Source organism: Chlorocebus sabaeus, chromosome 11, assembly GCF_047675955.1.
Source record: "Chlorocebus sabaeus isolate Y175 chromosome 11, mChlSab1.0.hap1, whole genome shotgun sequence".
Classification (NCBI taxonomy): domain Eukaryota; kingdom Metazoa; phylum Chordata; class Mammalia; order Primates; family Cercopithecidae; genus Chlorocebus; species Chlorocebus sabaeus.
The window spans coordinates 77006427-77031099 of NC_132914.1; the positions used below are offsets into that span (position 1 = coordinate 77006427).

The 24673-nt window shown below is 34.1% G+C and overlaps 1 protein-coding gene across 5 annotated transcripts in view; it reads right to left on the reverse strand.

Annotated features, from left to right (window-relative positions):
- PPP1R12A (protein phosphatase 1 regulatory subunit 12A) overlaps positions 1–24673 on the reverse strand; it is a 166675-nt gene that overhangs the window by 14997 nt on the left and 127005 nt on the right. Inside the window, exons 10-21 of one of the 5 annotated variants that reach the window (XM_008004114.3) lie at positions 21811–22026; positions 20512–20606; positions 19289–19393; positions 18232–18399; positions 17663–17839; positions 10656–10746; positions 9419–9619; positions 9009–9174; positions 7850–7971; positions 5770–5835; positions 1859–1875; positions 10–145 (exon numbers count right to left, since the gene is read on the reverse strand). In XM_008004114.3, coding sequence (XP_008002305.1) covers positions 10–145; positions 1859–1875; positions 5770–5835; positions 7850–7971; positions 9009–9174; positions 9419–9619; positions 10656–10746; positions 17663–17839; positions 18232–18399; positions 19289–19393; positions 20512–20606; positions 21811–22026 — 1560 coding nt within the window. Of the gene's footprint in view, positions 1–9; positions 146–631; positions 672–1858; positions 1876–5769; positions 5836–7849; positions 7972–9008; positions 9175–9418; positions 9620–10655; positions 10747–17662; positions 17840–18231; positions 18400–19288; positions 19394–20511; positions 20607–21810; positions 22027–24673 lie in introns of those variants that run through there. The other 4 variants (XM_008004115.3, XM_073020968.1, XM_008004116.3 and 1 more) reach the window with 4 other exon arrangements.

Sequence of the window (24673 nt, forward strand, 5' to 3'; positions counted from 1 at the left end):
CCCAAGTACCTTTTTAAAGTCAGTTGAGTCATCCTTTTCTAGCCTGCTGCTGTAAGGTTTTCTTTCTTCCAAGTAACTGTATGATCCAGAGCGACCCAGCAAGGAATCATATCGATCACCAGCTGATGTAGAACTGGTTTCATATCTTCATAAGATTTAAATAAAAAACCTTGTTATAGGCTTTTACAACTTATATTAACATGCATCCTAGTACACATATAACTCGACAGTTCAAAAGTGTAGGTCACAGTCTCCCTCTGTTATCTGATTAATTTTTGTGATATATAATAAGTGGGAAGTTATTTTATTTTTTGAGATAGGGTCTCACTCTGCTGCCCAGGCTGGAGTGCAGTGGCATGATCTCAGCTCACTGCACTTGACTTCTCGGGCTCAGGTGATTCTTCTACCTCAGCCCCCTGGGTTGCTGGGACTACAGGCACATGCCACCATGCCTAATTCTGTACTTTTGGTACAGATGGGGTTTCAACATGTTGCCCAGGCTGGTCTTGAACTTCTGGGCTCAAGCAATTCACATGCCTCAGCCTCCCAAAGTGTTGGGAGACTACAGGAATGAGCCACTGCACCCAGCTATTTTTTAATACTACTAATTTCCATTAATTGAGGAAGAGAGTCAACATTTCCATGTTTAAAAGCCAAAACTGGTTTCATATGATTAATATTCTAAATTGTACGTTTCCTCCCACATTTTAATATTTCCAAAACCAGAAAATGGCTTACAATTGACGATGCATTCTAGTTTAATTGGTAGCACCTTTCCTTTTTTTAGTAGTAGGTAACACAATGGTGTTCTAAAAATGAGTAATGTCTTAGATTTGATGAAATAAAGTATATCCAAAGTGACAGGTAATGGCTTTGTCCTAAACAGGAAAAACAAATCTTATTGGTAAAGGAGAATTCTCTTATTATCTGGTTCTGAAATTCAGATTACCTTTTCTGACAGATGCCATTGGCTCTGCATTTCAATTCAATAGAATCATCAGCAGACAGAAATTTATCATTGGTCTTATAGGGCTGTGGTTAACAATGATAAGAGAAATGGAATGGAGATCAAAATCAAGGATATAGTGGAGGTTCTCTGAAAAAATGGATAATTTTGAATTAGGTGACACTTTTTTGTTTTGTTTTGTTTTTTTAAAGACACAGGGTCTCACTGTGTCCAGTGAGGAGTACAGGCTGGAGTGCAGTGGCACATTCATAGCTCACTATAACCCTGAACTCCTAGGGGCTCAAGTGATACTTCTGACTCAGCCTCCCCAGTAGTTAGGAATAGAGGAGCATGTTGTCATGCCTGGATAATTAAGAAAAAAAATTTTTTTTTTTTTTTTTTTTTTTTTGGTAGAGATGGAGTCTTGATGTTGTCCACTCTGGTCTTCAACTCCTGGACTCAAGCAATGCTCCTGCCTCAGCCTCCCCAAGTGCTAGGATTACAGGCTTGAGCTAGATGACACTTTTTAAAGTGTCTTCATTGGTTCTCTTTTGTCTAAAGCAGGGCTACATAAGAGAAGATTCTGAATACTTAATCAAATATATTTCTGGCTAAGTGTGGGTTTTATCAGTCCCTGATGTTAATAATGAGATAGTTGAACTAACTTAAGAAACTTTGGAATACCTCTGTTGTAGAGATTTGGGAAAAAATCTCACTTGCTTTGACTAGTGATCTAAAAGCAAAGCCTTTAACAAAGAAAGCTAGTAACAATGATAAGGCCATCAAAATTTCTGTAATTTTTTTATCATCAAATAATTCTATAAACTTACAAAATCCATAGATTCCTAGCAAAACATTTTTAACAAAGATAAAAATAAGAAAAAAGTCAATTAAAAAATAAATAAAACATACCTAGAAACGGAATCCGTCTAGAAAGAAAGAGAAAAACATAGGCATACTAAATTTTTATGTTTTCATTAAACTATTAACCTCTGATTTAGTAAATTTAATGTAGTATCAATAGTATTTTCAAACTATTAAACTAACATCTGCTTCCTACATATGTTTTAATTTTACTGAGGTTGTTTTAGAAAGAGGTTCTAGAATACAGAGTCACTGTATATTTTCAAAGGCACATCATCATGCAATTACATGTGGCAATTTATGGGTATCTCCTGTGACTTCCTACAATGACGACTTACAATATTTTTTAATTAAAATAAAAAAAGAGACTAAGAAAGATATCTATTACATATACCCACTGAGCAGGAGGAAGTAATATATTTACATTAAGAAATGTCGAGTTTACTATGATATCTCAAAGCAGTCATTGTACTCATTTTTGTTTCTGAGGCAATGAGAAGCAAACAAATGAACACCTAAGGTACTTTATACATAACAGTATATACATATTTTGTTTAAAATTTACTTTCTGGAAATCTAGCTATATACCTTTAACGTTAGCAGTTAGGTGACAGGAAATTTAATTTTCTCAAGCAAGTGGTATGCTACACTCAAGTTCCAGAAAGTCTTATTTAAACGGTGAAAAGATTAATAGGGTAAAACACTCTTACTGGGGGCCAACGTAGTCTTTTTCAGTAGTCAAATTTAGCCTTTTCTTCCTCTATTGAAATACTCACTGATTCTATAATTTAACTATACACAATGGTTTGTTAAACTTCTTAATTTAAATATTAGTGATTTCCCATTATATTTATCTTTGGAGATACTGTAAAATTACTAGGTTACTTTTGGGATTGTTAAGCCTATTTTGGACTAAAAATGTTTTACTAAAGTCTATGTAAATTTCCTCTGCAAAACCAATTTTAACTTTGCTCCTTCCACTGTTTTTTAAAGTAATATTTTATTGATTTACTCTTTGGTTTTACAACAACTAACAATTTTAAAGAATAAATTTCAATTTTCAACATATTCAAATTCAGTAAAATGGCTATTCATGAACTAAAATGTCTACATATCAAACAAAAATAATACATCTCACCTTATAGTTTGCACTTACATTCACTGATTTAAATTTTAAAAATAGAAAGTCTAGTCACAGAAATCACTCAAATTCCGTTTGTCTTTAAAAATCATGGTGTTATCACTGATTATTATTACTGTTTTTGACATGAGGTGTCGCTCTGTTTCCTAGGCTGGAGTGCAGTGATATAATCACAGCTCACTACAGCCTCGACTTCCTGGCCCAAGTGATCCTTCTGCCTCAGCCTCCCAGTTAGCTGGGATTACACGCATGCAACACCACATCCGACTAATTTCTTAAATTTACTGTTGAGATAGGGTCTCCTATGTTGCCCAAGTTGGTCTTCAACTCCTGGGCTCAAGCAACCCTCCCACCTCAGCCTCCCAGAGTATTGGGATTATAGGCGTGAGCCACTATGCCCGGCCTATCATTTAAAAAATTTTAAGAATTGTGGTAAAAACCACATATTGTAAAATTTACTATGTAAACTGTTTTTTAGAGTATATAGTTCAGTATTTTTAATTATATTCATATTGTTGTGCAAAAGATCTCTAGAATTTTTTCATCTTGTAAAAATAAAACTCTATATCCATTGAACAATTTCCTTTGTTCTCCTCTTCCTAGCTCTCGCAACAATGGTTCTACTTTCTGTTTCTATGATACCCAAACAAAATAAGTGGAATCACATAGTTCTTGTCTTTTTGTAACTTGCTTATTTCATTTAGCATAATGCCCTTGTTCCCCAAATTTTAAGGTTAATTTTCCAAAGTAAAAATATGCTTTTAAAGACAAAAAAGATTAAAACATATAGAATGATATTCAGAAATATCTTTCTGACTATGGTATTGTAAGTTCATATAATGGTATACAAAGTTCCTGTGTAATTTCTCATCCCTCCATTCTCTAGATAACCACTGTTATCTAACCAACCTTTTCTGGACACATAACATCTATGTGAATATAGAAAATATTGATCTACACATATACATTGCATCTTATTTATTTATCTACATCCATTCTTCCTTTTTCTCATGGTGTAGCAGTTACTAGGTTTAGGTGAGATGACATGTAGCCCATGTTGGTAGCAAAATGGCTGCAACAGTTCAGTGATAGGCCCTGTCTATCCTAAGCCAACTATAATCTCATCCCTATGAGATAAATCAGCCTGAGGATGAAGCTGACACAAAGGACTGCAGAATATAACTGGAGTACATTTTCTTTGTTTAATCCAGTTTGACTTAGGTTTCATATTGTTATTTATATTTGTTATATTTATTTATATGTTATTCATTACTTATAACTAAAAGAACTCCAACCTATTTAATAGAACAAATAGACTGTTCTATTAAATAGGTTGGAGTTCTTTTAGTTATAAGTAATGAATAACATATAAATAAATATAGATCTATTTAAAGTAAACAAAAAACACTTAAATTGAAAATAAAAAAAAACTTTTCTTTTTAGAAACAATGTTCCTCTTCATCTTAACGTATCTCACATATAATTTTAACAGTAAAACTAAATACAATATACATCAATATGCTTCAAAATTACAACTTTAAAAGCTAGATAATCTCCCTTCCACTCTAGCTTGGTGGGGGTTGCAGTCTGCATGATAAGGCAATGAGAGGTGTCAGACAGGGAAGGTTTACTAATTTCCTCCCCTCTTGTTTACCTGTCCATTGTTTTTCATGGAAAGATGAGAATTTACAGGGTACTACTGGGAAAGGAAGATGATGGATAAGTTGATAGAATATAATAAAGAAGGGACATAGGTAAATTGGGGAGTTCTGATAACTGACAAGCAAATAGTTTAGTTAACAGTTAAAGCTTTAGGTCTGCAAATAATGTAACCTCAGAACCAATTCACTCCTCAATGTCTGGCCACCTAAAGATAAAATAAAATTTTGGGGTGGAAATAGGCAAACTTGGCCCTAAAATAATGTTCACAGTTACCTAGCAAAGGCAACCCACTTTTGTTCACTTCCTGTTACTGTAGATCCTTGCTGACTAAAAAGAAATGTGTTTGCTCTATTAAGGAACTTCAACTCAAAATGAGTAAAATAATATTAATATGACCAGAATGCTACTTCAGGCTAAACAATGCCAGGTTTAGAACTAACTCATGTTGTTCAGCTCTATCCTCATATGAATAGAAATATTTTAAATATTTTTTAGCTTTCTGCACAGCCAAACAATCAGGAAGCGGGTGGGGGAACTTTCAACCCTTGCTGGCTATGCAGCCTTGTCATTCAAACTTGCTTTAGGTCCTTCATCAGTACTGAGAGGAAAAAAATGTCTTTTAGATTCTAAACATAAAAATCTGTTGGAGACTCTAAATTTCTAAATATATGTAAAAGAAAGTTAAAAGATGCCTATCTTCTCCAGAACATAATTTTGAAATAAAATCTACAGAAATAAAATCTGAGCCTACTACTTTCGGATTTCCACTACTTCTGAGTAGCCTTTAGATATTCTCCTTTGGCCAAGGGTACTATTTCTTTTTCTGCTCTTTCTTTTAACTTCGAAGGTTAAATGACATACAATAAATTACATGCACTTAGAGTGTACAATTTGGTGAGTTTTGGCAGTTCTGTATATCCACAAAACCACCACTAGGATCAAGACCCAGAACATTTTCATCACCTCCGAAACATTATTTTGTAACCCTTCCCAGTCCTTTTAATCCTGATCCCCAGGCAAACACTGATATTGCATACCCGGCATGTAGGTAGAGTATGCAATAACTGTTTTGCATGAATAAATATAATAAAACACAATTTAAAAGGATTATTAAAAAATATGAATACTTCTCAATACAAAAAGTAATGGTATTTACCTGAGTTTCTTTCTTATTGGATCCCTCTTCTGTGTCTGATTGTTGTTCTTGTTCATTTTCATCACTCTAAAAATAGATTGCCAATTTATTGTAGGAAATTTTAATAATAATTACAAAAATTATTTCTTTAAAATAATTTTTGGGAGTCTTCTCTTAGAATATACATTGAGACGTTTGTAGATAAAATGGGACGTCTAGGATTTTCTTCTAAATAATATGGGAGTTGGGTGATAGGGTGGGAATTCAGCTGAAAAAATGAATACTTGGGGTAGGGCTCCTCACACTATTCTGTTACTTCTATAAAGTATATGTTTAACTTTTCTATATTAAAAATCAAAAGAAAAATAGAAAACTATTTTTTGATTTCCCCATCTGTTCTTCCTTTGTCATTTATGTATGATTTTCCTTCTCTTTTTAAACTTTTTAAAATAGACATATGCACTCTTGATTCATTAAGTCGAATATATATTTTGTCCACAGCATGGACAATGCAAAGATATTAAAACTCTTGAACTCCATTTAATACTTTCCCATATCTTTGTGCTACTGTTTTCATATGCCTTAGCTCTTTATATATTTTAAGCTGCATATGACAATGTTATTTGTGGTACATTTAATTAATTAATTAGTAATTAAGTAAAATGAAAATGGACTAAAACACTGTAATTAAAAAAATGTTCAGAAAAAAGTTGACCTAAATATGTTTATTAAAAAAACACAAATAAATTGAAAATAATGGAAAATATATATTATACAAAGATAATCAAAGAAAGCTTTTCAAAAAAGCAGAATTTAAGGTAAGATATAATATTAAGAGATAAAGAGGAACATACAGTGAGAGATGGGTCAGTTTAACAGGAAGACAGCTGATTCCATGTTTTCAGTGAAAGAATGGACAGTTAGAAATTTTCTTTAAAAAAATATTTTTATAACAATAGAAGTAAATGTACTGCTACATACAATAGCACAGATATATCTTATAAACATAACACTGAGTTATAAGATTTATAGTTCTAGTCATATGCTCTTCAAAAACAGGCATAGTTAACCACGGTGTCAGAAATCAGGATACTAGCTAACTCTGAAAATGAGAATAGGGATTGAGAGGGAGAACATGGGGGCAATCTACACTGCTGCTTTTATTCATCATTCTGAGTGGTGATTACATAGATATGCTCCCATTGTGCTAATTCATTAAGCTATACATGTATGAGTTATATTTCTGAACATGCCATACTTCAATAAAAAGTTTATTTTTTAGAAAATGGACACAAAATCAATGAATAGCAATGTCAGGCCTACATTCAAGGATCAGGAAAAAAACATTAATTTTTACAAGACTGTTGTAATTTGATAAGCAAAGCACTGTTTCTATTTAGCATGCCTTGAGATGGAAGTAATCTGTAATGTAGATCTTATAATGATATTTATGAAAATGAAATTTAAATAGACTCCTTAGATATTCTTAAAAGATGTTTTTACAAGTAAAGGAGCAGTTTAGCTATTATAAAATAATCAATACACACACTCTGAGCTTCAGACATTATTATTTCTATTCCATAATTAGGTCAGAACTACTCCTTTTAAGTAGTACCAACAATGTAAGTAGTTAACTATCCTTAAAAATAATTTTTCTTATTTAACAACTCAACTCAGAAAACACTGTGATGATTTAAGGAATATATAATCTAAGGCATATAAGAAATTGTTAGTATGTACTTTTGGACACATTAAGAATACCACTGCTGGGTGCAGTGGCTCACGCCTGTAATCCCAGCACTTTGGGAGGCCGAGGTGGGCAGATCACAAGGTCAGGAGATCGAGACCATCCTGGCTAACACAGTGAAACCCCGCCTCTACTAAAAAATAAAAAAATTAGCCAGGTGTGGTGGGGTGCACCTGTAGTCCCAGCTACTTGGGAGGCTGAGGCAGGAGAATGGCGTGAATCCGGGAGGCAGAGCTTGCAGTGAGTCAAGATCGCGCAACTGCACGCCAGCTGGGGTGACAGAGAGAGACTCGTATCAAAAAAAAAAAAAAAAAAAAGAATACTATCAAATAATGTAATTTAATAGATTCTCACATCTTGTGTCCAAAATGAAACTCCTGTAGATCTTCTTTTCTCTCTTGGTCGCCGTCGTTCTCTAATTGATTTAGATTGTGATTTATCTTCTCCTTCTTTTTCCTCTTCTCTTTTTTCTCCCTCTGTTAAGGATTGCAATAAACCACAATATAGCAATATATCTTGACAATATTTTGCAAGGTAATTGTAAAAACAATGGGTAAAATGGGCCAGGGGACTATCCAGGGGAATGGAAGATAGGCAGCTGCTACTGCTTAGCTCCAGCCAATTGTTGAGAATACAGATCCAGTGTTGCCAGATCTGTCAACTTTTCAAGAAATGACAAAAATCTTAAGTTTGAAGTGAGTATCTCTAATATTAAATGTTGGTTCAACATTTTTACAAACACGATGCAGGCCTCACATATAGCAGTTTAAAGAACTGAAATATCTCAATGATCAATATAAGAAGATATATAGCTGGAAATTGGGAATAAACTTTATTTTCTGGTGTTTATTCTACATTATTACTGATATTATCATGACTAATACTGTAAGATTTAGGCTTTAAAATATAAAATGCCTATAACTAAAAGTAATTTTATTTAGTACTTATCTCTGGTTTAAAGTAGGAATTACTCAGAATTTAAATAGAAAGTTTATATAAAATAATGGGAAATGGTAATAATGAGTATCAATATGCCAATATATAGTTGAGAGAAATGTATTTTTCAAGAAATAAGCATACAAAATGTGTTTTAGTGAGATCATTACATGTATTTAGTAATTTCAGTTTACAATAATTTCACAAAAACTATTTAAATGATATGATCTACACAGTAGGCAAGAAATAGCTTGAAGCATCTGAAAAGTACTACAGTAATAAATTGCTTCTAGAAATAGTCACCCACCAGTTCTATATTAACTTTTCTTTGCAGGTGGACGTGAAGATTTTTGTGAAATATTAGGTTATAAAAATATTAATATCAACTGCAGGCCATATTATTTTCTATTTCTGTTTTCTAGTTTTCTCACTCTCAACCTTCATATTCTTTCTGTTTAGGTTCAATGAATCACAAGTTAGGATGCTGTTCCTTTTCTGTTGAATTACTATTTAGGAAACCCTAATCCAAGGGATTATATGAAGAAAGCAAAGTGTTTTCAAAATTTGCTATTCTTACCTCTTTCATTTTCTTTTGTTATTCCTCTGGAGTAAGAAGTTATGCCTACAAGACTATTTGGCCTGTTTAGTTGACTTGAAGCATAGAGTGAACTGCTCATAGTAGAAAGTGAAGAGGATGGAGTGGCTGAACTTGAAGTTGATACTGGCCTATAACGCTGGTAAGTCTGTGAAACATTAAGATCAAAACCATTTGAAACACTAAACACAATTAAAAACATATAAAATACTTAAAACTTCATTTCAAAGAAAAAGTAGTGTTCTAATCATGCCAAAGTAATTCAAATTTCCAGCTAAAATCCTTTACAGTATTTTGTATATGGTTTGTTGGTATATAAATCTCTTGTATGTTGAGGATCATAAGGACTATTCATACCATTTGACTTAAGTGTGTTTTTGATATACTGTTACCTCATCATACGTTCTGGAGTATTTTTGTTTATATTCGTCTTCTCTAGATGTTTCTGACTCCTTCTTTTCTTCTTGTTTCTCTTTATCTTGTTTTTCTTTTTCCTCTTTTTCTTTTTCTTCATTTTCTTGTTCTCTGGTTCGGGTAGAACGACTTCTTCCTATGGTTTTCTCAGCTTCTTGAAGATCAGTTAATGTCACTCCCTGCACACACAAAAAGATCAATATAATTATGAGATGCATTAAAGCTTGTTCAAAGGAATATTTTAGAAATACATATATCACATACAAATGCATTAAAAGTCAAATATGCGTGTTTAGAATTGGTTTGCAAATGGAAACAGCAAGTTACATTCATTCTATGAAGAATCACCATTAGCAAGCACAATGATAGGTACTGGATACTCTATGCATATAAATGTTCCCCACAAGCTCAAAGTAGGGAAGAATAGCCAATATATATACTGTTTGCATATTATATTATAAATATTTATGTTTATATATGTCTCTCTGTGTGTATATATATGTGTATATATATCTATATATACATGCACGACAATTGCTAAGGCTTAAAAGAGATTTCGATAAATTTTTCAAGATTTGACCTTGAAGAACAGGTTAGATTTCAAGAAGTGAAAAGTATAGGCAGAAAAAGTATATTAAGGCCCTAGCAAATAGTTCAGCTTGAAAGCTAAGTAATGGTAAGGACAGACAGCTGAATCTGGACTGTGGACCTTCCTAACTGTGGAAAAGTAGAAAGACACAAAAGTGTGCATCATATATAGCATAATTAGAATGGCAAAATGGAGGTAAGGAGATCACCAACCTGAATGACATTTTTTTCATACTTGCACATTAGCTGTTTAATATACCTAATATAAGACCCTATTCTCTGCCCACAACTTCCAAATAAAGAACTTTTTAAATAGTTATTAGACATCATATATGATTATTCTAACCAAATACTCAGTGCCACACACTGTATTAGGAATAAGGATAAAATACTCAAAAAGACACAAAGGCATATGCTAATTAGATGAAATATAATAGTAACAGTGTAACCGTACAAAAGGCTATGAGTAACCTTTACCTTTTGAGGATTTACTCACACTATATGCTGACATCAATATTTTCACAACAAAGTGAAAAAGAGAAAGGTAACTTGTTTTACGTGTGTGTCTGTATATATGTTTTATATGCTACTTATGTAAGTTTTATATATTAATTACATTAACTATACCTGTGTTGATCTTCTAGATTGTCTTGCTTGTCTAGATCTTGCTTTTCTTTGGGATTCAGACTCTTCATCCCTAACAGGAGTGAGGTATGATCTACAGTAATAGATTAAAAAAACCGTTAGTTGTAAATGCAATAACTGTGAATGTAAATATCTATCAATGTATATGAATAAAACATACGGGTTTAGTATTTTAATAAGTTTTAAGGAAAAGTCTTCAGAAAATGGTCTTTGAAATTCAATAATGCAATCAGATAATTTCTTTTTAGATTGGAACTAGTTATATTTTAATAATTATATTTTAGTATCACATTTTAACTTCCTAACTACATTTTAAAAAATAATGTAATTTAATTTTAAGATGAAACCACATTTTTAAAAAGGATTTAGAGAATTGAAGATTAAAAATTTTAGCTCTACTGAAAGAAATAGAAAGATTTCATTTAGCCCAATTAACCAGAATGGATAAGGAGTAAATTTTTTGTCTGTTTTTAACCGAGGAAGATCCTCTTCTCCAGCCCTGAAAACATCCCCCAAAAGTGGTAATCTAAGCATCTTATTTAATGACCTACTAAAAGGGGCTTTAATTTCTTCTCTACCTACAGTATTTTCAAACATTGGAAGACAGGTATCAAATTCCTTTCTAAATCTTTTTTTTTCTTTTTTTTTTTGAGACAAAGTTTCGCTCTGTCGCCCAGGCTGGAGTGCAGAGGCGTTCAAGTGATTCTCTCACCTCAGCCTCCCCAGTAGCTGGGACGACCTGCGCATACCACCACGCCTGACTAATTTTTTATATTTAGTGAAGACGGGGTTTCAACCATGTTGGCCAGGTTGGTCTCGAACTCCTGACCTCAAGTGATCTGCCTGCCTTGGCCTCCCAGAGTGTTGGGCTTAAAGGCGTGAGCCACCGCACCCAGTCTCCCTGCATTCTTGTCAGTGTGCTTTTACTAATGACGCTTATGTCAGACAACATGTTATTGTTCATACTTTGCTCTAAAAAATTCAAGTGTTTTTTATATATAAACAGCTTTTAAATCAGCATGTTACTCTTGAGTAACTGATTTTCTGTTATAAAGAACAGGTCTTGGCATTTATCGCCACTAAATTTCTTCTTATAAATTTAAGCCTATGTTTCCTCTTGTCACGGGGTATGTACCTTTTCAAAAGCATGTAATCTGTGTCAAAAGTTAAACAAGGCTGGGTGTCATAGGTCATGCCTGTAATCCTAGCACATTGGAAGGCCGAAGAAGGCTGACTGCTTGAGCCCAGGAATTCGAGCCCAGCCTGGGAAACATGAGGAAACCTGTCGCTACAAAAAAATAGAAAAATTAGCCAGGCATGTGGCACATGTCAGTACTCCCAGTTACTCTTGATGCTGAGATGAAAGGATCACCTGATCCTGGAGATCAAGGTTGCAGTCAGCTGAGATTGCACCACCACACAGCCTGGGTGACAGAGTTGAGACTCCATCTCAAAAAAAAAAAAAAAATTAAATAATTAAAGTCAAACAAGCAAGGATATGACAGAGCTCTGCAACACAACATAAAGCCTTTCCTCTGATAATCAATATTTCTTGGGAAGTCCAATCATTAACGCTTCATCCAATTACACCACCTAGCTCACACTTCTCAGAGAACACTTACAGAAGTAGAGTACAGTTGACTGCTGAACGCCACAGGTTTGAACTGTGCAGGTCCATACATGAAAGTAACACCAAGTGTGCCTGTCTCTTCTGCCTCCTCCTACCCCCTCCACCACCTCTGAGACAGCAAGACTAATCCCTCCTCTTCCTCCTCAATGTGAGGATGAAGAGAATTCTGACCTTTGTGATGATCCACTTCCATTTAATTAGTAAATATATTTTTCTTCCTTATGAGTATCTTAATAACATTCTTTTCTCTAGCTTACTTTATAGTAAGAATAGAGTATATATGTAACATACAATATATGTGCTAATCAACCGCTTATGTTATTGGTAAGGCTTGCAGTCAATGGTAGGCTATTAATTTAGATTTGGGGGATTCAAAAGTTACATGCAAATTTTTGACTGCACAGGGAGTCAGCACTCCTTGAACTTGCAATGCTCAAGGGTCAACTGCATCTCTATCTTCTATGCTGTTTAAATTTATGAAGTTTATTCCATGTATTCCCCTCTTAAAACCCCAGGCAATGATCTAGTGAGTTTTCTTTATTCATATGCTGCCCCTTTTTTTTTTTTTGAGAGGGAGTCTCACTCTGTGGCCCAGGCTGGAGTGCTGGGGCATGATATCGGCTCACTGCAAGCTCCGCCTTCCAGGTTCACGCCATTCTCCTGCCGCAGCCTCCCGAGTAGCTGGGACTACAGGCGCCCGCCACCAAGCCCAGCTAATTTTTTTGTATTTTCAGTAGAGAAGGGGTTTCACCCTGTTAGCCAGGATGGTGTCGATCTCCTGATCTTGTGATCCGCCCACCTCGGCCTCCCAAAGTGCTGGGATTACAGGCGTGAGTCACCACGCCAGCTCAAATGCTACTTTTAAAAAAGGCTCTTTCTTGGCCGGGCACGGTGGCTCATGCCTGTAATCCCAGTACTTTGGGAGGCCGAGGCAGGCAGATCACCTGAGGTCAGGAGTTCGAGACCAGCCTGACCAACATGGAGAAACCCCATCTCTACTAAAAATACAAAAGTAGCTGGGCTTGGTGGTGCATGCCTGTAATCCCAGCTACTCAGGAGGCTGAGGCAGGAGAACTGCTTGAACCCGGGAGGTGGAGGTTGTGGTAAGCTGAGATTGTGCCATTGCATTCCAGCCTGGGCAACTAGAGAAAAACTCTGTCTCAAAAAAAGACTCTTTCTTTTGTTAGCTTTAGCATTCTTCTCAATGTGTAATTCATTTTTTTATCCTAACACTATTCATACAATCATAATAAACCTCTGAATTTACTGTGGGTTTTATGCCTTTTCTCTGTGTCCTTTAAAGCTCTCAGTTCAGCAAGTATAGCACATCTTCAAACATCCACAGAATCATCTACCAATTTTCAAAACTCTTTTGAGAACCCTCATTACTTTTATATTTATAAGGAAATCATATTTCTTTCTACAACCCCGAAATTTTTGGAAACTGCTTCTCTAAAAGTAGAATATATGATACTATTCTTAGCATTCACCTCCTTAGATAATTAACCCTAAGATGACCAGGTAATTTCTCACGCAAGATCTTAGTTGCCTCAATTTCATCAATTAACTCTTACTTATTGCTTAAAATTAGTTCCGAGAACTGGTTCTTCTTGCTGTTTCTACATAATTACATTTGTAGCTAAGTCAAGAAATTCACAAAATGGAGTTTTACTTGAATGGGATATCCAATAAACTTATATTAAGATGAAAATTCCATCACTATTATACTTTGACTTTAATTTTATTTAGATATGAAATACTATGTTTTTATAACTATTATAGTGAGTTTCCTGGGACAAGTAATTCAAAAGGAGTAAGAGAATAACTAATAATCTTGTTATTAAAATTTAAGAACATTAATTCTAGGATATAAGAGGGGCTTGGGCTTGTTACAAAAAACGGTTGTATAAATTAGGGAAATGCTACATATTCTAACCTTCTCTAAGAAAACCACAATAACATAAGAGGTCTGTGATATAATGAGAAATGTAACCTGTATTAACTTGGCTTAACTCAGTATTTCCCAAGACCATTTAAATAGAGGATCCTCCACCCCGACCCATTTTGTGGCACATCCAGTAAATATAGAAAAGTGCTCCTAAGAACATCAGCCTGGAAAATGTCCAATGGCTATTTTTTCCATTCATTCATTTAATTTAAGTATGTACCTACTGGCCCTACGCAATTTATTACTTTTCAGACTTCTACCAAATGAAGAGAAGAAAAAAGGAGATTAAACTTAAATGTGATAGTTAATCTGGTTAAACAAAGTTTATAGCAGACTGTGTATAGTAGCTCATGCCTGTATTTCAGCACATTAGGAGGTCAAGGTGGGAAGACTGCTTGAGGCCAGGAGTTTGAGACCAGCCTAGGCAACATAGTGAGACTCCATCTCTACAAAAATTTAAAAAATTAGCTCGGTGTGATGGCACACCTGTAGTCCCAGCTACTCAGGAGGCTGAGGTGAGAGGATCCCTTGAACCCAGGAGGTCATGGCTGCAGAAACTATCATCATACAACCACACATAGCCTGGGTGACCGAGATCCTGTCTTGGAAAAAAATAAAAGTTCACAGCAAGACAGATAGGGTGCATGTTATCACTTTAGTATTTCATGAGCTGCTCTAAAACTAAACATGAACGTGAACTACTGTCAGATTTGATTACAGTCAAATGTTTCATATTTAGTTTATAACAGAGAAATTTGCATTGACACTTGGCTCTTTTTATTACCGTGGCAAACAGTACTATCAACCATTACAATCTCTCCCAATGAACCTGGATTCCTTTTCAATAGTTTCAAATTGCCACAAAAGTCAATAAAGCTATCATACCTGATTTCACATATGAAGGTTAGGGAGATTAAAGTTACTAATTGAAAGACTTATAAAAATCTGCACCTGCAGATAATTTTAATTTTCCATGTGACATTCATCCCAAATTAGCATAAAAATACAGCTTATCAATTTGTAATATAAACACATTTCCTTTATTTGATAATTACCATCTAATATTGAGTTCCTTTCTCCTCCTTTGGGGTACCTATCTAGAGCAGACCTCTAAGAATACGACATAGAGAAGAAAAATAATTTATATATTTTATGTACTTTTAATTGCAAAGAGCTGATCATTAAAAGATGGTAGAATATACCCACCAAACCCCACTGTTGCCTTTATCATTGCTATATCACACTGACCTTACCTACTGCATCTCTTTCTTAGAACTATACAGGGTATATAATTTTATTCCTTAGATGCTTACCATTTTCTGAGCAACCCAAATAGTATACCTGTGTTGACTTTTTTGTTGTTGTTGTTTTAGCCACAGTATATTCTCAAATTACCATATATACATTTTTAAGGCAAATTTTAAATCATATACATTTCAGAACCATTGATGAAATTTAAATAAAAGACAAACAGAAGAGGCCAACAATGTATTCAAGATTGCAAACAATTATTTCACATGGAACAAAACACAAACACTGATATCACTGCAAACATCACTGAAACAAGGTAAGACAAAAAACCTCCATAATATAGACCACAAAAAATGTCACCAGACACATTTTTTTCTTACACAATTAGAATATGTTGTGTTTAAAAATATATCCAAGTGTTTAATTTTCAATCTTCAATGTCTTCCATTAAAACTAATTAGGACTAATTCTAAAAGTCAAAACTCAATTCTCTTCAGCAGAATAAACAATCTGTGGGTTAAGAATCATAATTTGTTCTGAAACAATTGATGATTCTGGGGAGACATTTATTAGGTTTTGTCACTGGAGAAATTTTCAAAAGCACTGAATGCTAGAGATAGAAAAGATTCTAGAAGTTAAAAATATAAATCAAACACTTCATTTAACAGAAGAGATTCTGACTCAAAGATAATTCTAACCTTAAGAATCAAGGCAGAGTAAGGAGTTAAGAAACCAAGAACTTCTGATCCTTCTTCCTTTCAACAACCCCTCCCAACCCCACCAACAAAAAAAGTAAACCCCTCAAACTTAAATGATGGATACTAATTTCTGTTGGCTCTATGGTCTTACTGAGAGCACTACAACAACCTAAAACTGACTTAAGTTTATAGGAAAAAGGGGAAGAATAATTAAAATATAATATGACTTATATTGGTACTCAAATCACAAACCACCACTTGCAGTGGCATTATAAAAGTACCACTAAATTTCATCATAGATAGAAGTACAAACAAAACCTAAATATAGACAAAAACTAAACATGCAATGATACAAGAAAAAGTTAACACTAACTTATTACTTTTCACATATTCAAACACAAATATTACTGTGAGGCCATTACTACTACAGGCCAGGCACTTCACTTGGCAACAGAGAAAAAAAACTCTGTATGTAACTACTATGTGACAGAAATAAATCAAAGTTAATTTGGTCAGCATTTTAGTAAAAAAAAAATTAGTTACATAATTTAATTTTGCAAGAATAAAATATAAAAATAAGGCTGACATTTGGTTTCCTAAGGTTTTCTTTTTTTTTTTTCAAGAGGAAAAAAAAGGTAGGGACTATGCATAATATAGCAGAAAGAACTGAACTACTTTTCCTGCAATCTTGGGGCGAGCCTCAGCCCTCACACCAATAAACCATACAAAAGTAAAATAGTCACATATTATCTCTGGGTCTGTTTCCTTTGGTAAAGCAAGGAAATCCCAAAAGATAGTAAGCTCCTTTGTACATCTATGATTCCATGCCAATAGGCGGCAACAGAAAGAATTGAGCAATGTTTTAAAAATATTTAAGCACACAAAATAAATTCAAACTCTTTGAAAAAAATCTAAATAATAAGTGCTTTCTATGTATCAGAGACAAAACTAAATGAATGTATTCAACACACTTAAAATTATCTGGCTTACACTTATGCACAGAAGTCTTTCCTTACCAAGAGAATCTTCATATAAAATTCTCAAAATCAACAGGAACTAAACAGTTCAACATTCTTCAAATTTCTTAATGGAGGAAACAATGAAAAGAATGATAAAACCTGTTTTTGTCATGTTGCATTTAATTTTCCGTGTGTTGTGTGTTCAGTTCATCAAAAAAATTTTTTGAAATAAAACCACCTTAGAAACTAAAATGTTTAAGTAAGAAAACAACTGTCTTGCTCACTGACTTTAAACAAAAAAATATTACTTCTGTCAGAGATGGATCACAAAGCCTAAATACAAATAATTGCTAGTTGTATTTAGTTCTGAGCTGACAGGGTATTTCATTTATTACTCTACTGGAGAGATGGTCATCAACCTCACAAGATCTTTTTCAAAACAAAAAAACAACTTTGATCACTGGGCAAGATATATCAGCAGTACTGTTATGACCTTTACACACCTGCGTCTCTCCCTGACCTCTGTTGTGGAGGAAACAGTGCCAGCAGTAGTTGTAGTCAGGGTTGTGGTAGAAGCTGCAGCATTTACAACAGTTGGAGCAACAGGAATGGTCACTGCCGTAGGAACACTGTCCTTTTCTTTTTCAGTACTATCCTCAGCCCACAAACGATTTGAGGTACTATAGCATCATAAGCAGCAACACAAAAAAGAGAAAAGGAAAACAGCTAAACAACGAAAGCACTTTCTAGCAGCTGAAAACACATGACTACAGGGATGGATTTTTTTAAAACATAAGGTGAGACATCCTTAAATTACGAACCAAAAAGCTCTCCCAGAGTTGTCAAAGAGAGAAATTTACATTTTAAGCAGTCTAATTCAAGGAAAGTTCATTGTTCAGGAACTTTTTCCCCCAGACATGCATAACTGCCTCATGTTGAACCAATCTTTGTTTGCGAATAAATTTAACAAGATAAATGAGAAAATCCAGAGCCCCACAATCTTCTAAACAAAAACGCATGCACATACATAAGCACACAGTAGACCTGAGCACAAAATGTATCTGTGACTTACCTGCTTTGTGTGCCTGCTGAGGAAGAACCCGTTGTAATCTTTGTAGTAGTGCTTGTGCTGGAAAGCAGGCTTTTCTGAAGCCCAGCTGCAGAGGTAACTGTTGGTGTTGATGTGGTGCTTGGAACACTAGAACTAATCAAATCATCTTGTCTTCTACCAAAGGAGCAACTAAACAAAAGAGTCATATCTATATAGGATGTGTTTGTATGTGTATTCTAGAGTTAATGTCTATACAGTATACAAATTACAAGGCTAGAAAAAAATTAAAAACTGTGTTCCTAAATACACCACCAGCTCCAGCACCAAGAGTTGCATCTACGACTTGCTAGAGTTTAGACAATTTCACTAATTTGGTAGTGTATCATTTTAGTGCCTCCTCCCAACTTTCTCAGCAAGACAATGATCTGCTATTTCACATTTTTGAAACTATTCCACACCATATGGTCATGCCAGGCTGAGCCTGAAAAACACACTTTGGTTTTGTATTACCCACGGAAAACAAGACGTTGACATTTTTTGAAGAAAATTATTTCAGCAATGGGTCAGATACCTCGGAAGTAACCAATGCCCACATGAAACTTGTTCACATTTTACTCTTCTTTTTGGTTGCTTTTAGTAAAGAAATTGTTTATAGGGCTTTTTTTCCTCTTCAACATGATACTACCAACATTCCAATTGAAAGCATTTCCATAGCTCTGAGTTCTAGGGCAAGGCAAATCTTTCCAGATCAACAATGACAACCAGATCAATTAAGACACTGGCCTGTTTAAATTGTTAGTCAAGGAGTTCCTTCTAAAGGAGTTCCTTTTAAATATGTAACAATCTAAAAAACATTTCATAATATTTGAAGCTTAATTATATACTAGAAAGGCATAAGAACAAATTATCACCCATCTTTAAATATATATCCTGTGTTTAGAGTAAGTTTTAAACAACAAAATCTCATAATTTAATAAAAACACATATTTGTTTAAAATGATGTTAAACTGAGGGCTCCAAATTGCCTCATATTTTTATAAATGAATAAATAAAAACCACTTAAGAATAATATTATTACCTTTTATGATAAGTTGATCCTTCATTAATTGAGCTATTTTTTTTAAGATCATCTTCCCATTTTCTCCTTGTATATGAACTACTTGTTCGCAAACTTGAAGAATCTCTGTTAAAAGAACACCCTTCAGATTCTGGTAGATAATTTTAAAATGGGATTAAAAAGGCTATACACCAGCAAATATTAATATAAGCTGAAACTGGCAAAAACCTTTGGGAGGACACTTGGGAATATTTATCAAGAAGATAAAATAATTTCAGTACTAAGATTATACCCTAAGGTATAATTTTTCCCCTAAGTATAGGGGGAAAATTCAGGTATTTACAGAAATATACTTTTTGATCACAAAATATAAAGTAGGGGAGATGCTTACTTTAACCGCAGAAGATCTACTTCATAGTATACTACGTGCCAATAAAAAACAATGCTTATTAAAAATATATATTAACATAAAACATTGCTTATGAGATCTTAGGGGAAAAAAATCAAAAGCTGGATATGATAACATGATTACAAGTATATTAAAAAGTTCTTGGCCAGTCACGGTGGCTCACGCCTGTAACCCAGCACTTTGAGAGGCCGAGGCGGGTGGATCACGAGGTCAGGAGTTCAAGACAAGCCTGGCCAAGATGGTGAAACCCCGTCTCTACGAAAAATACAAAAATTAGCCGGGCGTTGTGGCAGGTGCCTGTAACCCCAGCTACTTGAGAGACTGAGGCAGAGAACTGCTTGAACCCGAGAGGTGGAGGTTGCAGTGAACCGAGATTGCGCCACTGCATTCCAGCATGAGTGAGAGTGAGACTCTGTCCCAAAAAAAAAAAAAAAAAAAAAAATTCAAATTCTATAAGCTGAAAAATAGGAAGAAACAAACTAAAATATTTAAATAAAAATATTTAAAACAAACTAAAATGATTAAGTCAGGCTTTCCTTCCCTTCTTCTTTCCCCTTTCCTAAATGTTCCAAATATTTAGAGAACTTAGTTTGCGACCTATCTCCTCCCACTTTCCCCTCACTCTGTTCCAGCCACAACTTCTTTGCTATTTCATGAACATACTAAGTCTGCACCTCCTCAGGACTATGTAGTTGGTATTTTCTCCTTCAGGAATACCCTCTATCTCTTCCCACAATACATATCCACACATAATTGCAATGCTCATGTATTAACTCTCATGCTAGATAATAAAGATTTTATAGTGAATGCATAAAGCAAATAAAAATAAACTCACCTGTTTTCTTTCTCTTCAATGTCAGATGTACTGGCTAGTCGTCTTGGTATTGTAGGTGCAACATATGCAAGCCTAGTTCCTTTACTATCTTTCTCCTACACAACAGAGAAACAAGTAAAAATTAATTTGTGTACTGACTATAGACAATGCTAAAAGTATTAAGAAAAGGTTATTCAATAATGTATAATTACATACCTATCATAGTTTACAGTATTTCAGAAATTCCTAAACTCTAAAATTAATGTCAGTCAATAATCAGTCTGTTCAAAGTAGTTTTCTTTCTCTTTTAGTCTAGAATCAGATAACATTTTAACTAAGGAAAAAAATTCCTCCACATTTTAATGACTTTTTCTAAAACTTCTATAGCAGATTAAAGTAATACTGTGTCATAAGCTGAAATTCTTCCACAGAAATAAAGTTTCAAATATGGTTCACTGAGAGGCCTCAAGCACTTATATTATACAAGCTATTCAGAACCTTGATAATGAGTGCTCTCAAATACATCAAAATAGTCAAAACAAATATTATTTACATTATATTTATCCAAATATGGCTAACAGTGTGTAGTGACAATGACACTCTGATACATTCCTAGTAAGCTGGCATAAAATACCTGGAAACCAATTGCACAAAAAATTGATAAAAAAGCAAAAATATTAGAATTACTTGAGGAGCAATTTCATCTGAATTTCTGATACAAGGAAACACTTCTAAGTAGAGAAAGAAAACTGTATGGGCAAAAAATAGTCCAAGCGCTGAATATGCTGTAGAAATAAATACTAGTATGAATAAACTGTGGTACACCCTAAATAATGCAATATTAATACCACCTCTCAAAATAGAGTTATTAAATTTACTCACTAAGACAAAGTTGCTTGTAATATGGTAGATGAAAAATCTGGGTTTTTTTTTTTTTTTTTCAGATACTGAATGTAACTTACGAGTATACTAACATTCTAGAATAAATGTATTCCTATGTTTTTTAAACTTCAGAAAGCTTCTTGAATCATAATAAACAAAATAAGCCTGCTCCTTAACACAGTTCTATTATAAATTCTCAAGTAAGATAATAGATTCCTTTAACTGAGTATAGTCCCATAATTTATGTTTTAGGCAAATACATCTGATCTTTCCAGTACTTATAATTCTGTATAAATTACATTTGTCTTATGTAATTCATTAAGGTTAATTAACTTGATACCTAGATCTAAAGATAACTAGCAGACAATCTACCAGATTTAATGTTCCTGGAAAAGAAATCATGAGTTTTCACAGAAACCAGACTGTGAAATAGATTACCTTTTCTTTATTATCCAAAGAGGAGGAAAGTCTGGGACTTGAAGCTGAACGTGTAACACCTGCAGTATCTTTTTCTTTCTGACCCTCTTTAGATGCTGTGATTTCAGCAAGTGCACCATAGCTGCCCGTCTTTCTAAGTCCTAACCTCCAAGTTGCAGGAGACTCATCTTTTCTCTCTTCTTCTTTGGGAGAAATTTTTGTAGCTGTGGTTGGAAACTGTGTTTATTTTATTTTTTAAGGAAAAGAAAAAAGAATTTTTAAAGCTGATCAGTCCTTAAATTGGAAACAATAAGTTTGCAGATAATATATTTAAAATTATGGTTTACAGTTTCAGGATAAAACACTTTCACTAAATAGGTTAATGTCTTAGTAAAAAATGTAAATATCTAAAAATTTTAAAGAAATAGACTACCTTTCCAGGGGTTAGACTTAAGAAAACACACTACACACTTTATATCACACAGAAAAATTATGATGCAAATACAGAAAACAGAAATGAGCACACTGTAAGGACTTAAAACCATGCATCTTTGGAACCAATTTATATTAAACTTGTTATGTTGTAACCTAATATAAATTCTTGCACATAGCAATGCCTCACCATAGATTTTTCACCCTTATTGGGCACAAGAACAATGCCAGTTTTGCGCAAGCCCTGCCTCCATGATGCAGGATCTACTGATTCCACCACAGGCATGATAGGAGCAATGAAATCATACTAAAGCCAATTAAAATAAGACAGGTAAAGAGATAAAGATTGAAAGCATGAAAACAGAAAAGGGAAGTTACGAGCAAAAAGTATTTTCTTCATTTTAAAATAGTTTTATAATAAATTAAACCCCAATAATTGGGTAATGATCCAATCTTTAAAAGTTACTGGGAACAAGTTCTAGCTTTAGCATGAGATAATCTGAAAAAATCTAATAAACTTCTAAAGCAATTAAAGACATATAGAATAGATAATATAGCATGTGAGTGAACAAACTACTGCACATGAATTTTGTTTTTAATCCATGTATATACTCTGGTTAAAAAATTTTATGTCCAACACAATCAACAAAAACTAGTAACTGATATTTTCTAATTATAATACTCTGTTTAACATCACAGCCTTAAATTTACTGATTTCCCCACCAAACATTAAATATTACAACTATAGTAAAAACTAATTTTATGTACAAATATTTATGTTATTTTTAGGGCTTTCCAACAACCCTAAAAATGCAACCTCTGTTATCTTTAGATCACTTTATCAACTTCACTTCTAGAATTTCTATACTCAACCACAGTTAACTATACAGATTGGTGAATACAGCAACTAACTAGTTGCCACAAGCATAGGGTATTAATAGTTTTTAAAAAATCCTTTCTTTCATATCTATTGCCAACATTTGCTATAATTAGCAGGTTAATAGAGTTTGTTAAAGCTCCCATGATGATGCTTGAGGGCCACTTCATGGACAAAACTGTTATAAAGATATACCTCTGGTACTTCCAGTAATGAACTGCTATCAACAGGGCCTAAGCATTCCTTAGTTCCTAAAATGTGCACCGAAGTGCTCCAGGGTGTCACAACAAAGTCACAGGGGCTCTGTAGAATATTTTAGAGTTTTGAGAGAAGCACAGTGACATCTCATAGACACTGCACAACCTGCCATTTTGATCACATTTGCATCGAACTACCTAATGAGACAAACAGGTAATTCCTTTTGCCAGTGGCACTGTGAAAAAAGCCTACCAAACACTAGGGGCTCCAATGACCAAGAAAGTTTGCGAACTCTAATATCCTGTGCAATATGATAGGTACTGAGACAGCTACTTATTGACTGGTGAGTTTATAGGGCTAGACGGCAAATGCCAAACTTTGTGGATCACAGATAATATTAATACACAAAGGAATGAGTGTGGCTGTACCCAATAAAACTTTAGGGACAGTGAAATTTTTCTGATATTTTTCTCCAACCAGTTTGCTATACAAAAACAGGTAGTGGGCTAGGTTTGGCCCACTGGCCAGTTTGCCAACACCCACATTAGGTCTCTCACCTCCTCAAAAAACAGAAACAACAAACAAAAAAACCTGGAAACAAACTTTTTCCCCCCATGATAAAACAGCCAGAGATCAGATAACATTTATTGTTATAACTGAAGCTAACATTTAACAAATATTTACTAGTGTGTGACCCTCAGCTAAGTGTTTCACATGGGTTATCCTGTTTCAACCTTATAATTACCCGATGAAATACTACCATTACTGTTATTCTAGAGTTGAGAAAAATGAGGCAGTACTATCTATCAATTTTGAAATCAGCATTTGTTACACAGTAATCATTGATATACCTCCACTCTGCCCAACATGAATTTGGATTTAAGTACCGCTTCATATGTCTAAAGGCACCTTTTGATTTTACTTGGTATATAAATAAACCCTTCCTGAAATACTTAACCATACCTCCTCCTCCATGAAACTCTCTTCTTTAGCTTTTTAAACTGGATGCTATCTTGACCTTCTTTTTCTTTTGACTCTGACCATTCTTTTCTTGACTGACTGACTGTGTGTGTGTGTGTGTGTGTATACAACACTCCTTATACAGGCTGTGTGTGTGTGTGTACAACTTTCCTTGTGCTAGCCCTTCCAGAGTCTGCTCTTGGATCTCTCATATTCTGTTTCTACTTTCTTCTCCTGGGGGATTGGAGGAGGGTCTTTACTTCCTCAGGCTAAATATTAATTGTAGTCAGCTTATTCTCAAATGTATTATTCTCCAGTCCAGTCTCCTAAATTTCCAGTCCTAATTTTACCTGTAGAGTGGAAGATCTAGAACTGTAACTGAAAACTTGAAACTCAATATGACTAAAATAAAACACC